The sequence below is a fragment of the Pelecanus crispus genome, chromosome 10, assembly GCF_030463565.1.
Source record: "Pelecanus crispus isolate bPelCri1 chromosome 10, bPelCri1.pri, whole genome shotgun sequence".
Lineage (NCBI taxonomy): Eukaryota > Metazoa > Chordata > Aves > Pelecaniformes > Pelecanidae > Pelecanus > Pelecanus crispus.
This window is the reverse complement of record NC_134652.1, coordinates 263221-280651: the sequence shown is the minus strand read 5'-3', so window position 1 is coordinate 280651 and position 17431 is coordinate 263221. Positions and strand designations below refer to the sequence as shown.

At 36.7% G+C, this 17431-nt stretch overlaps 1 protein-coding gene across 1 annotated transcript in view; it reads right to left on the bottom strand.

The window, feature by feature from the left end:
• Window positions 1-1794: 1794 nt before the first annotated feature.
• The window catches only part of CFAP46 (cilia and flagella associated protein 46), an 88458-nt gene continuing 72821 nt past the window's right edge, over window positions 1795-17431 (bottom strand). The window contains exons 49-59 of the mRNA XM_075717830.1: window positions 17079-17161; window positions 15779-15943; window positions 13924-14000; window positions 13287-13347; window positions 13154-13189; window positions 10475-10577; window positions 9142-9254; window positions 6674-6755; window positions 3840-3976; window positions 2722-2808; window positions 1795-1931 (exon numbers count right to left, since the gene is read on the bottom strand). Of these exons, the coding sequence (XP_075573945.1) occupies window positions 1795-1931; window positions 2722-2808; window positions 3840-3976; window positions 6674-6755; window positions 9142-9254; window positions 10475-10577; window positions 13154-13189; window positions 13287-13347; window positions 13924-14000; window positions 15779-15943; window positions 17079-17161 (1081 nt within the window). The remainder of the gene's footprint in view (window positions 1932-2721; window positions 2809-3839; window positions 3977-6673; window positions 6756-9141; window positions 9255-10474; window positions 10578-13153; window positions 13190-13286; window positions 13348-13923; window positions 14001-15778; window positions 15944-17078; window positions 17162-17431) is intronic.

The following is a 17431-nucleotide window of genomic DNA, read 5'->3' as shown; positions in this document are numbered from 1 at the left end:
ATGAAATTTCTTATTTCAAGAAGGCGGAAGTTAGTACAAATTTATGAAAATTGTCATATAGCAAGGCAGACAAGGCTTCATGATTCCCATTGAATACACTTTTTTCCAAAGCCTTTTATGTTACAGAAAAAAGAGATGGCACTAGAAAGATGACATTCCAGGTAAAAAATACAGGGAAATACAATTTCATAGCAATGCGTGTCTTGGAGAATCATGTGTAAAATGATCTAGGAAATAATTAAAGAAATTAACAATATAGTGGACATTTGCTATACCGAACAAGTGTGGACATTTGCCTCATTCAAGAGAAATTGCTTCTTCAAACTCAGAAATACTTCAGTTTCCCAAATACCATGCATGGGATTTTAAAAAAGCAGCTGCGTAACAGTGATGCAATGAAAAGGTACCTGGTAAGACCTAAAAATAAGCAAACAAATAAATGCCAGAACTTGGGGAAAGGGACTCATGCTAATATCTGGTGAAACATGGCAAGTTCAGAGACTTGAAAATATCTTACACTGAATCCTTAATTTTCAGACTGCATAACTTAAGTACAGTCTATGATCTCTTCTTTACTTAATTTGTACTGTTACTGAATGCCCAGATACATGCCATAAAATACATGACCTTTGCCTAAATCGAGAAGAAAATTATGTACAAAGGGAATAAAAATCATGCATGTTATGGAACACAGTTTGACAGAACAGCTGCAGTTCATATAAGGTCATCTAATTAAATTGTGAGAGCAAGGGGGAAGGAAGCACAAATTTATATTCTATTGTGTGCATAAAAAAAGTATTTTGCATGTCATGATTTTGTAATTATGGTCTTTATAGCCCTGTAACTCTTTATCAGGTTCTAATTAACCATAGCACAGCAGGTAGACAAGAACAGCTTCTTTTCAGTGCCATTTTAATGCTCTAGCAGGAACACAAAAAAAATGTATCACAGGAAACAGACATCATCATTTTATTGGAAAAAAAGAGACGCTTAAAATGGTTGTAGCTGCAATAATGATCAAATCTTTGTATTTTCTGTAAGTGCTAAATTATTTTACATTTATTTCTACTGTTATCACTACAAATAAAGTTTTAAAGTATGCATTGCTGATTAAAAGAGCATGTTACAAAATCTATACAAGTCATAATCTTGTTTGGGATTTTGGAAAAATTTAATATATCTTCATCTGTTATTAAGGAAAACTATAGAGAAATAAATAAAGAAAAACTTATTAAACATTTTATTTAATACTACCTTGTTTTCAAATTAAACTACAACTACTGCTATATAAAAAGTTAAAAATCAATTCACTCAGAATAAGGTGACTTAGTAAGTTTTTCAGCTTATGGTCCTGATAAATCTTCCATGTAAAAATAAAATGCATCAAGGAAAAGTTTTTCCAAATGGAAGTACTGACAATGATACATTCCAATTTCACTCATGCATCAATGCCCAAAAATACTAGCCTAGTTTCCTTTAAGATGGGTTGGTACTCACCAAATTCTTTTAAGGGATTCACTGAGTTCAGAAAACCTTAGAGTACTAACTGAAATCTCTAAAATAAACGGTCTTTGATATTTTCCTCACGCCTATTCTAATATCAAACTGTCTTCATCTGAAGCAGAAATCAGTCTGTGCTGGTTCTCATAGCTGGTTGCTATCAGCAAAGGTACATTTTCTTAAGCTCACCTCCCCTTAGGCCATATAGAAATAAGTATCTGTCACAGCTTTAAATGCAAAGTGTGCCCTATGCACAGTGTACTGGTATTCCTAGTATGAAAAGTCTGACACAAATTAAATAATAATTATGTTGGGCAAACCATATAGCACACAATTAAAAAACGATGGATGAGTTGCAGGAAGATTTGAGGAAGTGTGAATGGTCTGTTCTTCTGCTTTGTTTCTTGGAGAACTGTGAGAATCCACTTCCACTATAAAAAAATTTTAAAAACATTATTATTTCTGAATACGACTGAATATAAGAATGCTTTAAGTGCAGTAATTTATCACGTCTTCTCTTTGATTAATATTTATGGTTCTTTTACATTCTTTTTATAATATTAATAACTGCCAATGTATCCAAGAAGCATTTTCTGAAAAAACAGAAAACTAGACGACGTTTCTGATCTGAACTCTCTCTCTATTGAATTTTATGACAGTGTAAGTTATAATTAAAATTTATTTTATTTACCCTTGTTTTAAGAGGTAAGTCCCATACTTAGAAAAATATCTACATAATTTTATAAACAGTATATTAAAAGTTGTTTTACTCAAAAATCCTTCTCCCCTCTCCATCAAGATGCCAGGTAGAATTTCGTATATATAGTGTGCCCTTTACAATGCAGACTGTCTGATCACTGCAGGTTCAACATCTTTTTGCAGTCTATAATCATACCATTTATATTGTTCATGTCATGCTCCTGATGTAACTTTTCAGTCACATCAGCTCATATTACAACAGTTCAGTGGAACATAAATTTTAGCTTTTGGTCAGCTATGACAAAGTCTCCCCCAAAATTTTGTATCTGTAAAATACAGCTACTCCAATTATAATATTGTATCAGTGGTCTTCCCACTCTCAATTCTTGTAAGAAGTGTCACAAAAATTTGTCATAGCTCATCAGAAAGATTTCATCTACACCTGTGAACTACCCATAGGTCTACCAGGTTCTAGTTAACATGCACTGCCAGTCTTTTGTACTAAGCTTTTTTAATTCTTACTTTTAATGGAATCCCTTTCCCTGTGAATCTTACTCTTTCGAAGAATATGAACTGTCTGCCCAGTTGTTCTACCAATGCTCAACAAATCTGGAAAGAAATATTAGTTTCTGTAAGTTTTTAATGAAAGTTTTGAAAAACAAGAAAGTATCAACCATACAGCCTGGTGCCTTCACATTTAAAACTCAATGAAAAAGGATACCTGTACAGATTTAGTTTTGTATCTCTGAAGATGTGAGTTATCTCCAGCTTTTGTTTTCCCCATAGTTTATGTAACTACAGATTGCCAAGTCCTAGGGCATTGCTCCTCACGACAGAAATCCGTATGACCATAAACAAACCACCCCACTAAAGCCGATTTAAATAGGTTACTGTTCTGTTTGAAAGATCAACCTGTCAACAACACGGTGGCTCCTGCATGCGGTTGTCCTGGCTTTGGCTGGGATAGAGTTAATTTTCTTCCCAGTAGCAGGCACAGTGCTGTGTTTTGGATTTATTATGAGAATAATGCTTGATAACACACTGATGTTTTAGCTGTTGCTAAGTACTGCTTATGCCAGTCAAGGACTTTTTCGGCTTCCCCTGCTCTGCCAGGGGCACGAGAAGCTGGGAGGGGGCACAGCCAGGCCAGCTGACCCCAACTGCCCCAAGGGCCATTCCATACCATATGGCGCCATGCTGGGGGGGAGTTGGCCGCTGGGCAGCGACTGCTGCTCGGGGATAGGTTGGGCATCGGTCAGCGAGTGATAAGCAATTGCATTGTACATCACTTATTTTGTATATTCTTTTATCATTATTATTGTTATTATTATTTTCCCTTCCTTCCCTGTCCTATTAAACTGTCTTTATCTCAACCCACAAATTTTACTTTTTTTTTTTCCCCCGACTCTCCCCCATCCCACTGGTGGGGGCAGAGTGAGTAAACGCTGCGTGGTGTTTAGCTGCCTGCTGGGTTAAACCACAACAGCACTTTACCTCGCATGGAAACTCCAGGCAAAATTTGGTGAGGAGCAAAGAAGGAAGAGAGATGGGAGACAAGTAGATACACGCTCTCCATGAGCGCACACATAAAAATGTCTGAAATAATACACATGCAAACGGAGATAAATACAAATACTTACTCTCAGACAATATTTCTAGCCTTTCTGCATTCTCTTGCAAGGTAGTGTACCACTGGTTGGCTATTACAGAACGAACACCAGTAAGGCTTAGGAGCATTGCTGTCTCTGTTGGTTTCTCTATAGCAATCTGTAGACAACTAAAGAAATTCAAACGTATGAGATCAATAAACTAAAAATGTACATAATATATCAAAAAACATAACTAAACATACAATGCATTTTAATAGAAGGGGAAAGGGAATGCCAGACTGCATTTTCTTGTATGCTGAACATAAAGTGTTTTCTAATATTCATACAGCACCTTAAATTTAATACAAAGAATTTAGGTAACTTTGTCTCTACATCTTTTCATGAGGCAATTTTACCATGTGGATTGCTCCCTGTCACATTACTGTTCTGGGCATCTGAGGAAATGTGAAAGGAGGAGTAAGATGCTAACTTTTACAAAATACTGCAGAATACCCTTTATAAGATAGGCAAAATGTTGGGAGTCAGGTGAAAAGACTTGTTCAGTTCTGCTTAAGTTACTACAGGGAAACATAAAATACTGCAGGAACTGAAAGCTTGCTCTTTGTCATAAGCGTGGCAGGAATTTAGAGGCTTAAAAGCAAATCACTTGTAAACTGGGATTAGATTTTTTAACTGCTGAATATTTAAATAAGTTCTCTTTGGTACCATTGTTTTAGTGACGGGAGAGAAGTGATACTGTGTAGGGCTGGAAGTGCAGTACATTGAAGGCTGAACTTTGTTTTTATTAGCCTCTGATTTTCATGGTAACTTTACCAGAAGATGACAATTAAAGTTTTATGTAATCTTTTGGGGAGACGCTGTCTGATTGTCTATGGAGTTATGTGACTTAGTTTTAACTGAACGTTAATGTAAACTTTCTGGAAGCTTTTAGGCTTAAACATGTAAGTCCTGTTGATCAATTCACCAGTCTATTAATGTGAGACTTCAAAAGTTCTGAGTTGGGAAAACTAGTTTAAGGAATCATGTTTGTCTTGGTTTTGGAAATGGCTGTTCGGGGGAGGTGAAAAAGGATATTAAAAATAAAAGCACCAGGAGGTTGTTTAAACACTCAGAGATCTGCATATTTACATATGTAGAAGTGTGTATAACGTATCTTACACACAATTCATTTTAACTTACACATTGTTGCATTGATTAAACAGTATTTTTAGAGAAGAGATTTTTCTATTTCTCTTTCACGGAATAAACAATCAGAAAAGATGAGGTATTTATGCAGCCCTAACAGGACTGGATGAAGATTTAATTGGCTGCAGAACTATGGCAGTCCCAAAAATTACACGAATAAAAATACATACATTTTGATATGGTCTGTGTTAAGAGCATAGCATAGGATATTTTCAGTTGGAAGGGACCTACAGCGATCATCTGGTCCAGCTGCCTGGCCACGTCAGGGCTGACCAAAAGTTAAAGCATGTTATTAAGGGCAGTGTCCAAATGCCTCTTAAACCCTGGCAGGCATGGGGCATCGACCACCTCTCCAGGAAGCCTGTTCCAGGGTTTGAACACCCTCTCGCTAAAGAAATGTTTCCTAATGTCCAGTCTGAGCCTCCCCTGATGCAGCTTTGAACCATTCCCAGGCGTCCTGTCCCTGGATGCAGGGAGAAGAGCTCAGCACCTCCCTCTCCGCATCCCCTCCTCAGGAAGCTGCAGAGAGCAATGAGGTTGCCCTTCAGCCTCCTTCTCTCCAAACCAGACAGACCCAGAGTCCTCGGCCGCTCCTCAGAGGACGTGCCTGCCAGCCCAGGCACCAGCTGGGTTGCCTTTCTCTGGACACATTCGAGGACCTTAACATCCTTTTTAAACTGAGGGGCCCAGCACCGCACACAGTATTCAAGGTGAGGCCGCGCCGATGATAACGCCATCGGGATAATCACCTCTGACCAGCTGGTTATGCTGTGTTTGCAGCACCCCAGGATGCGGTTTGCACTCTGGGCTGCCAGGGCACGCTGCCGGCTCCTGTCGAGCTGCTGCCCACCAGCATCCCCAGGCCCCTTTCTGCAGGCCTGCTCTCCAGCCACTCCTCTCCCCATTTATCCTTGTGTCCAGAATTACTCTGTCCCTGGTGCAGGATCCGGCATTTGTTCTGGTTAAATTTCATGCCGTTGATGATTGCCCAGTGCTCCAATGTATTTAGATCCCTCTGCAAGGCCTCTTATCCCTCCAGAGTATGAGTTATCTGAAAATTCAACATGCACTAAATAACTATTCTTCTTGCTTTTAATACCTTAAAAGTTATTTGTCAGGTGCCATCTGTCAAGAATTCATAATGGACATACAATAAAAGTATACAAACCCTGCCACCTGTCAGCTTAAAAGCAAGGAAAATACTGAGATGCTTTTAAGGTTAAAAAAGCTCTGATTAATAATATTAAGGATTCTGAACAGTTTATTTAACATGCCGTAACAATTTATTTAAATAAAAACCTGGCTGATTGTTAAACTGTTCAGCGTATGAAACCTTATACAGACTCTTAACGGTTTACCTGTTAAAGGGAATTTTTATATATTTAATTAGGACATTTTGAGAATCTTGAACTCAGAACTGGGAGGTATGTGCAATGTAGCAACAATTCTGTGTCATATTTTCTTGATCATTGCCTTGTAACAGAACTTTCGTCCTACTTAGCCCTATGTAAGGAATGAAGCTACAAGATAAAAAGGCTAACTTCTCCCTTAGGTGTAGATATGAACCCTTCTACTTGCAGAAGTAAATGAGAATATTCATAACTCAAAATTTTAACTTTACTTTGAAATAAAAATAATCAGCTTTATTGCAGACTTTACCAAAATAAACTTTATCCTACCTTTTGTGGATATCAGAGTTTGTAATTCTTTGATAACTTTGCTTTGATCGCACCAAATCTAGAAGTATCATCAAATGGCATTCTGGAAAAAAAAATGTTACAGCAATGGTATTTGCACTAATAATAATGCCCAACATAATAAATGTAAGTAAATCAGACCACTCTTAAGTTAATGACTTTCTTGAACACAGTCTAAACAACTACTATAAAATATATATATTACAGCCAAAATTGTCAAGTATTAAGTAAAAGAACAGTAAAGTCATCCTAACATTATTTGATGTAACTTTGCTACATTTTTCCACAGTGTTTTCTGTGCTACCTTAGTATAGCTAATAATGAAGTCCACATACCATCTTATTACAGGCTAATGACCTATATGACTCAGTTCTGTAGTTATAAACTCTTGTAGCACGGAGGTATGGAAATGTTATCTCCTGCAGCCCCTCTCCACAAGTTAGGACCAAGTTAAATCTCAAACATTCCTTATTTTCCTTAAAGGCTCCCAGTGAAATAACTTAGAATACTTTCAGAATTAAAAAGCTTTCCCTACTGTTTGGTTTACTGCAACTTAAACCTGTTACTTATTCTCCTAACCCAAGCAGATGAGAAGAAAATTACCTTTCTGCTTGGAAAGCCTTTGACACACTTGAGAACTGTTATCATGTCTCCCCTCAATATGTCAATCTTTCCTCCTAAAGTATGTTTTATAGGCATATACACATATGAACGCACATACATATTTATTAATAAAACTATGCACACAAATCTTTGGTATAGTATTCCGACCACTCTTAATGTTCTCCACCGGTAACTTACTCTATTTGGTCAATATTCTTCTGCAGTTGAGACCTTTGCAAAACGAAGTTGAGTGTGGAATTATTTCACATACCTTGCAAATGACACTCCTGTATAGTTATGCCCATACAGAGCTCAGTTTTTTTTTCCCCTAGCAAGATGATGTCATTTAATTTGTGATCCACCTCTTGACTCTATTCTCTAATTCTGCCCCTTAAGCAATCATTCCCTAACATTAATGTTTAACTGATTCTGATTTCTGCTTAAGCATAACACCTCCCTCTAGCCTGTCCTGAATTACCCCCCGCTAAATACCCCCATAAAGCAAGGTTAATTTGCATTCTAATCCTACATTTCAGGAGTTGCTGAACCACCTCATTCTCTTTCTCAGCCTGGTCTCATACCGAGATTCAGCAACGAGGTATTTTATTTCACCTTGCAAATGACCAACAACAATATTTAACAGTATTGGGTCCAGGTTAGAGCCCTCAGTAACCTCAGATACAGTTCATAGTTATTAATAAAAGTACTTCTAACATGAAGATTGGCTCTACAATAGATTCAAACTCAGTCTGCAAGACAACAGCAATTTTACCAGCTAACAATTAGAAGTTGTGTAGGTGGTCAGAAAATAGAACAATCCTTTGTGGACTAGAATCAATACATTTGAAATTAGTTTATTCTCCATTAAAGGAAATAAGATGCACTGGAGAATTAATCCTGGCATATTTTAAGAGCAGGACACAGGGTGAGGGTTAACAAGGTGCTCAGGAACTTTCCAAAAGTTGCCAGACCTGTAAACATCTGGCCTACAGACATCTGAAACCTCATTTTCAAGAGTGACCAATGTATATAGGAAGACATATTTTCTTGATTTCCAGTAATATTAACATATGTGTTTAAATCACTTTGAAAATCAACACTTCCCGAATAAGCTTCCTGTTACTTGCAGAGCTTCAAAATCTGATGCGTACTGTCCTCAATTTTACACCTCAACACAACATAGATGGAAGCCAGCAATTCAGCTACCCTGACAAGTTCAGCACAACTCCAAAGCTGAGCTTCTTCCAGATGTGTGAGGGGAATAGGAGGAGAAAGGAAGACTGTGAATCCAAAAAAACAGTCCTGAATCTAAGCCTTATGTTACAACGCCAGAAAGACTAATGAGTTGTGAAGAAGCAGAGAAAAGAATACCTTCTCAGAGTCTACAAATGCTCCGTAACACTAGAATAATCATTCAGCATTAACCCAGTCTTGACAGACAATTCTGCTTTGCCTGAGTGGAGACTGAGGAATTTTGAAAAAGTGGAACTGCAGAGGTTGTTCCTAACAATAAAAAATACTTCATTACCAAACACTAAATTCCATAGAAAGGGAGAAGAGTTACTGGGAAAACCATCAGATGATGACTCAATCTTTGGAACTTAAGATCTTAATTCCAGCATTTGGAAGTGGAGGACTAAATTTGTTTGTGGGGAATAACAAGAAAGATGTGCAACAGAATAAAATCTACATAATGCAAAGTTTTTCCAATTAAAACCCTGGATCTTGAAAAAAGCCCTTAATTGCTAACATAAATACTGTGATAATGATACAGTATAAAATAAACACAACACAATAAATAAAAGGTGGTGGAATTAAAAAAATATTTTTCAGTTTGCTTATCTCACTTGGGATGTTCATAGCAACCAGTCTGTTGAGTAAAATATGAGATATGAATCTCTCCATCCCATAGAACAGAAATGCACTGCAATTTGTCAGCAGCTGCTCCCATTCAGCTTGGCTGAAAGGAAGGAAGAAGAAAAGCAGTTACTTCTGTGTTACTATTTTACAAGAATATTTTTCAGAAATTATCCATAGCAAACACCAGTGTTATTTACTCCAGAAATATTTGTAAGAAAAGTCAGCACACAAAGCAAGGAGATAAACAAGACTGCAGAATTCGATGGAAAATGTAATAACTCACATGGACTACTACTACTAATTATTTTAATACAGAGGTATACTTGGTTTAGTAACATCTCACAGTAAACAAGAGGCATAATGTATTTTTAGATAAATACCAGACCTCCTAAATACCTCCTAAAAAAAAAAAAAAAAAAAAATCATTGATGTATGCATTCTACATCTTTGAAATAACAGTATTTAGCCTAACATTCAAGGCGAGTATTCATGTATGCACCCATCAGGATATGAAGAAATTAGGTTTTGAGAAGAGATACAAATAATCAGCCTAGCTGGCAGCAAAAACTATACAATTTGATAACAGGTAACAATCTTCGTAATTGTTACGAAGAAACACTAGAGTATCTACACAGTGATTTTACCAAAGATTTCAAAGAACTGATTAAACTAGCAGTTATAAAGGAAGTTCCAGTGATGACTGCATTGACTCACTTAAAAGACTGGTCACTGCTTGACCTCTCAAGATGCCTTTTCTCCCTCTGTTTCTATGATCTTAAAAGTAAGGCACTTCTATAAAGAATGAAGTGTGTTTATGAATAAACTCCCTAAAACAGTATCAGTTTCACTAGCAGATGTTTGAAATTGTAAACTGTGAGATGTACCTTCACTACTTTGCTTCTGAAATATGTGCTCCAATCTTACAGCTGACTCAATATGCATGGAGATGCTATAGCTTTTAATACTTGGATTTAAAAACAGTTACGAGCAAAGCCAGAAATTACATTTATGCTCACATATACTTATAATATTCATCAAAGACTGCACCAGTAGACTTTTTGTCAAAATTGGATTATCTACATATACAGCAACTCTGATGCAACCAATCTGGCTAAATCACTTTGTGGCATGGTATTTCAGATGCCTAAAATATTCTGTCTACAAATCTAAACATGCATTTGAAACAAAGACAACGGTTAGCTGTATGTTTACCAGCTCAGCAAAATGTGACCCTATTTTATGACTGAAGCCTGTGGGAATAGGCACAATTTTAAAAAAGAAACATGGATAAAACATGAAGGCAGATAGAGTATTACTAACCTTGGAACATGTATGTTGCCAATAACTCCTTCCCACTGTAGTGTAAATAGATCATGGTATTTTTCTAGGATTTCCTTTATTTTTTGGGAAGGACTTAAAGCTTCTGTAACAATAGAATTTCATCATTATGAGCTTAACATCCTACAAAGGACATTGGGCAATCTTAACTTCAATCATTTTAAAATGATGATACAATATTTAGGTTTTTTTAGGCCATCATTAGATCTTAAGTTTTTTGAAACCTAAGTCTGGCTTTTAAAACTGTAGCAATTGTGACATTTTCCAAGTAAAATCATTTGTAATTCCCATTTGAAAGGTATATTTTATAACTGACAAGGTTTATTTGGTAGACAGGTTAAAAACACAAAAACCCCACCTATCTAATTCTAGATACCCTGAGAAAAGTGTAAAGTGTTGAAAACACCAGCACTGCTCACACAATTCTGTTCCAGAGGCTTAGAGAGGACTTAAGTAGATGGAGAAAATAACTGAGTTTCCAGAGTCCTCCTTTCACAAAGCAAAACTCCAAATCCACCTCTGCTCTCCAAGGACATTGCATATTTAATGAAAATTCATTTTCTCTTTTTTCACTACATTTTCATACTAGCGTAAATTAAAGATACGCTCTAGAGCCAGATATTGAGCACATGGTTAATGTCCTGGTTTGGGCTGGGATAGAGTTAATTTTCCTCCCAGCAGCAGGCACAGTGCTGTGGTTTGGATTTAGGAGGAGAATAACGCTGATAACACGCTGATGGTTTAGTTGTTGCTCAGCACTGCTTATGCCAGGCAAGGACTTTCCAGCTTCCCCTGCTCTGCCAGGGGCACAAGGAGCTGGGAGGGGGCACAGCCAGGAGAGCTGACCCCAACTGCCCCAAGGGCGATTCCATACCATACGGCGTCACGGGTAGTATAGAAACTGGGGGGGTTGGCCGGGGAGCAGCGATGTCTGCTCAGGGACGGGCTGGGCATTGGTTGGCGGGTGGTGTGCGGTGGCATCACTTGTTTTTTCCTGGGTTTTGTTTTTCTCTCTCTCGTTGTTCTTTTCATTAGCATTTATTATTATTATTATTAAATTATTATACTGTTCTTATCTCAGCCCATGAGCGTTCTCACTTCTGCTCTTCCAATTCTCCCCATCCCACTGCAGGGGCAGGGTGAGCTGTGGTGCTTGGTTGCCCACTGGGGCTAAACCACAACAGGTAAACTGTTTTATTTTGATGTGCTGCGAAGGAGACACTGAGAACACATGGAGACATACTCTATTATGCTACTGATTGTTCAGTAGCTTCTTTTGTGTTGACTTTAGGTTTAATAACTATCTCAATTAAAAACCTCCATTAAATCCATTTTTGGCATTTGATACACATGTGAGTTTGTTAATGACTGTGAATCAGTTAAACTATTGCACACACTGGGAGACAAAGTGAGGTAAAATTGTATTATTAAAGTGTCTGTGTCAGACTGAATTAATACGTCCAGAGAAAGGCAACCCAGCTGGTGCCTGGGCTGGCAGGCACGTCCTCTGAGGAGTGGCCGAGGACTCTGGGTCTGTCTGGTTTGGAGAGAAGGAGGCTGAAGGGCAACCTCATTGCTCTCTGCAGCTTCCTGAGGAGGGGATGCGGAGAGGGAGGTGCTGAGCTCTTCTCCCTGCATCCAGGGACAGGACGCCTGGGAATGGTTCAAAGCTGCATCAGGGGAGGCTCAGACTGGACATTAGGAAACATTTCTTTAGCGAGAGGGTGTTCAAACCCTGGAACAGGCTTCCTGGAGAGGTGGTCGATGCCCCATGCCTGCCAGGGTTTAAGAGGCATTTGGACACTGCCCTTAATAACATGCTTTAACTTTTGGTCAGCCCTGACGTGGCCAGGCAGCTGGACCAGATGATCGCTGTAGGTCCCTTCCAACTGAAACATTCTGTTCTATTCTAATATAGTAAATGCCTACTGCCTTGATAAATACGTTCCAAAAGGAAATAGCAACCCTCTCAAATATCCCTATAGGGCTGTTTGTGTCTGTCATAGTAACCTTCACCTTTCAAAGGACTGCAGAAACTTTACATGTTACGCATTCTTTATTTGTAGTCTTTAGCTTGAGAATTGCTGTACAGGTGTGGTGAGTCCAATCGTTCCTGTCCCAGTCCATTCTCACTCTGTACCATTTGTTCCAAGCCCATTCACGGCTTTCAAACAAATTTCTTGTATAACAAAGAAGATAATACAAAGCATCATATCTTTTCAATTAACCTTTATCCTTCCCCACACTACTGATACTGTATCTTAATGGCATATATTTGAAAAACTAAAAATGCTATAACAAGTTTCTGAAAGTAAGCATGTGTTTTTAATTGAATTACACAGTAAGAAAGATTACTCAAGTAATTATTTTCTTAGTGACATTAGGTCAATATTTAGTGATATGAAAGAAATAATAAGACAATCTAATTTCTTTCCTGAACCTGAAACAGGTTATATTGTTTCACTGATACACCATTTGACAGGTGATAAGCAGTACTATTCTGATGAAAAGATAAGCCTTTTTGTCAACAGCTTGATGTCATGACTTCATTTTCTGACATCAAGATGACAACAAACGTCATGTGACATTTTAGACCTCTTCACAAAAATGTCTAAACTCCATGGGTAGTTTGTGGAGATAATATTATTTAATATATATTACCTGCCTCTCTTCCTTCATTATAGGGGTCCACAATATCTGATAAACCGTTAAGTATAAACAATGCAATGTAAGCAACAAAAAAAGAAAGTTTAACTCATACACTTAGCTAATAGTTTAGTTTGTGAAAGGATACATTTAAAATTATGATTATCAACGGGCAAGCAGTGAGCAGGTAAATCACGATTAATTCGTGCCTACAATTAAAAAGAATACATATTCTATTACATGTACAAGTCTCAATCAAATATTAACAGTATTGCACTCTTTGTGTCAAACAACTAACAAAAAGATGTCCTAAAGTTTTGAAGATAGGATTAAAAGCAGCATGATACTCAATTGTCAATTGAAATTAAAAGCATAAGCTGTTCTGCATTATCTACAATGCATATACACACATTACATATACATACAGGTGTGTGCACATATATAGATATATATGCATACATACATATATATTTATAAAAATATATGCATACACTATATAAAATATACTTCATTGTTGGGGGAAGTATTTTAGTAACTTTAAACAGCTCCCTTGATGGGTTGTTAAATATGTCACATTTACACAGAGAGTGTAATTTTTCAAAGAAACAATTCCAAAAATCAACAAGAAGCAAAATTCTTAGCGACTTATGTGCTGTATTTATTCCACTTCAGAATTCTAGCATATATGAGCTTCTATGCAAGCCACTTGTAGTCCTTTAACATTTTTTTACACAAAATGAAGAGCTATTCCTATTGAGTTTACTTAAAAAATATGGAAAGTTCACCATTTTGACATTCTTTTTCTGATGAGCTTTTGATTTTGTTTCTTTAGACATTTCAACATCTGTTTTAACTGCAGTCTCTGTGGAATTGAAAAGAACAGGTGTTTTTTTTAAGATATAGGCAGTTTTAGAAAACACAACTTTCTTCAAGGACTACTTCTATTTCTTATGATGTACTAATGATAACAGATTAAAGTAGAAAAATAAAAATTAATTTCACATCACAGCAAGGCAAGGACATGCCCCAAACCCTCTTGCCTAAAAATAATGGCTTGAAAGTGGAAAACAAGCAATAGATGTGATCCCTTAAGACATCCAAATGCTTCAGTACATTGCAGATTTAGGACAGAGTTGAACAGTGATTACCAAACCACTTTCCAAGCCTATCGCCATATCTATTCATTGTTGATGTTACTGGAATAACTGAAGCTTCTGTGAGACATGCAGAGATTGAAAGGGAAAAGAAAGTTTCATATCTGAATCTGATTTTTTCTTTCTTGAAGGGATTTTTTTAAAAAAAAGCACAGAAAACTGACGTATTTCTCACTATATATGACTATCACCCAAAGCACACGTCTCAGCCAGTTACCAGTGGAGTGCACTGCAAATTGGTGGAAGTTTGAGCTATGCTTTATTGCTCATATGGCTAGTGTTTCTCTCCTCATTCAGTGGCTACTTTCATAACTGCGTGAACAGAGACTTTTCCACTATGCTTCCTCGCATTTATCCATTTCTAAAATTATGTAACCATAAGAAGCTTCACTTCAAAAAAGGGAAAAACAGAAACTGAAAAAACCCCCCATGTGTTCTAAAACTCCTACTTCTAACAGACCTGTAACAGTGTATGAATGTGTATGTAGACCAAAAATATTCTAATCTCACATTATTCACAATTCTTTCCCTTTAGAAAAGAGGGGTGAAATGGAAAAACAGGTTATAGGTTATACTGAAGGTGCTAAATATTACAGATATGAACACAATAAAAGAACCTCTCTGGAATAGCATACTTTCATGGTACAGAGTGAGATTTTCTAAACTTAGACTATTTTTAGCTTAGACCTACTAGTTTTAATAACTTAATTTTAGTTAAAATGTGTTTTTATCTATGTATGAGCAAAACATGACTTGAAATTTTTTACTTCAGTAATAGAAGGTATCTCTGATTTATAAAAAAACCTGCTTAGTGCCTGCATTTGTTACTCACTTTTAGAATAAATAAGAAATTAATTTTAAGATGCCACAAGGACAAGTTTACCAACTGTCCAACTACCTCACTTAACCTCATTTCACTGAAGAGTTTATATAGGGTGCAAGTGTCTGCAGTAATGAAAGAAGTCCATAAAGCCTTTGGGATCTGATTTTGCTTATGCATAGCACAAGAATTGCTGGATTGACCTGAGCCTTTAATGTAATCTTAGCTATACAGAGAGGAAGTAGCTCAATGATTAGAAGTTTTTTACATTTGATATTTTGAGCAAAGTCTTACACTATGTTAAAGAAAATTAACAGAAGTCTAAATTCTTACTTCATTTCTTTCAGTGCAGCTGAAAACAGCTTTGAAGAGTTTAAGACCATACTTGTATAACTGAAACTCTGCAAGCCAATTTAGACTCCACTGTTTTCACATAATTCTTTAACATGTAGGGTTATTTTAAATTAGCTAGCACTGCAACTACAATCAGCCTGTACATTACTGAAATAGGTCTACTGTTACTACCTATTCCATCTAAAATACTGGAAGACTATTGTATATGGCAACTTCCAGTAAAATATAATGCAACATTCATATTATTTAAATTTTAAGTATCTTGTTCGCCACATCATTATGCTGATACAAAGAATGTTTATCTAACAGTACCTGATTCAGCCAGATGTACTCGATTGTAGAGAATCTGGAGAGAAAAATCTCTGGATACAGAACTTATTCCTTCCTCTTTAAAGATACTCAGAGCTTCCAAAGGCAATTCCATAAATAATGTATCTGCTAGTAATACTACACACAATCCTAAATCCATAGGTGTACCTGAAGAAATGTGACAGAACATGATTGAGATTTAGTAGTTCTCAGTATGTATATAAATAATTGAAGTTAGATGTAAAAAACCTAAATTTCCTCTATTGTGTGACACCTGAACTCCATTTTACTGTGGATTAAGTGCATTATGCAAAAATATTTCTTTTATTACCATTACTCCTAAGATGTTGTCAAACTTCTAATACATACGCATATGCAAACTATGCATATGCACTTGCGAGCACTGATTCTTCAGAGGGAAAAAGGTCCCCGTATTAATAACCAACCATCTCAGATCAAAGTTCAGGTGTATGCAATGTATTCAAGAAAATGATGTTTGGAAATGCAAAATTGCCTTAGCAGCGTTTGGCTAAACAGCATAGCGTTGTAAAGGAGCTCTTATCCAATACTAACTGTGTCTTTCTGTAGGAAAATTTTTGTTTCTGTTATTTAGGAAAAAAATACTGAATAACATTATGACAACGTTTTCCTGTTCTACAGAGAAACAACAAATACATGGAAGACAAGTTATTCAGTCTTTGCAGAACAACAAAAGCAGCCAGCTGCCAGATTGCAGGAAGAAACTCTTGCAGGTAAAAGCAAATGCAAGTGTGTATCTTTTTTTAGTAATTTTTAATTGAGAAACTTCACTGCTCCCCACCATAAAGCAAAAAACTCATCACCAAAGCAAGCCATGGACTTGATCACCTCTTCTCTTGGAATGTGTTTAGGGACATACTCCAGCGTTAGGCTTGCATTAAAGCAAACAACCTGTGAGAGTCCATGAAGTAAAAAGCAGAAAAAGACAAAACAAAAAGAGATCAACAGACTGAAGAAAGTTCTTTCTTTTGGCCTTTCTCCTGAAAAGACTGGTTTGTAATAAAGCCATTTTTTTTAGCTGTCTAAGGCCTGTATAGTTTGGAAGACTGTAAATACATGCAGAAGGATAGCTCCATCCAGTGTATAAATAATCTCTTTGGAAGTATACTAAAATAACTGACTTGATATAGAAAATAAACAGACAAAACCATTGCTAAAGCCTTTTTCTTCTCCCTGGCTTCAAAAAAATTGAAACTAAAATGACAGAATTTTGGTATCTGTCCATACATACACGTATATATATTGTACTAAAGAGAGCACATACCCCGCATTCCAGTGTGTTTGGGGTCCTTATCTTTCACTTTTATTTTTCCTGATTCAGCTGCTGAAACCGATGTGCTCTGTTCTCTGGGAAAAGGAATTACAGCGAAAATATTACCAGCACTAATACTTATGTAAGTAAAAGTTTTCACAGGAAACACAGACACAAAACTGCTTCAATCTCAGTGAAATTTTACACATAGGATAACCCTTTGGAGTTCCTGTCCTTTGGAAATCCCAACCTCAACTAAATTATAATGTTTCATCCTCAACTGAATATTGTACAACTTAAGCTGGGGAACAGTGCTTCTTAGAGATGGCCATTAGTCTATCATAGGGTTCAATCCTCCTAGTCTT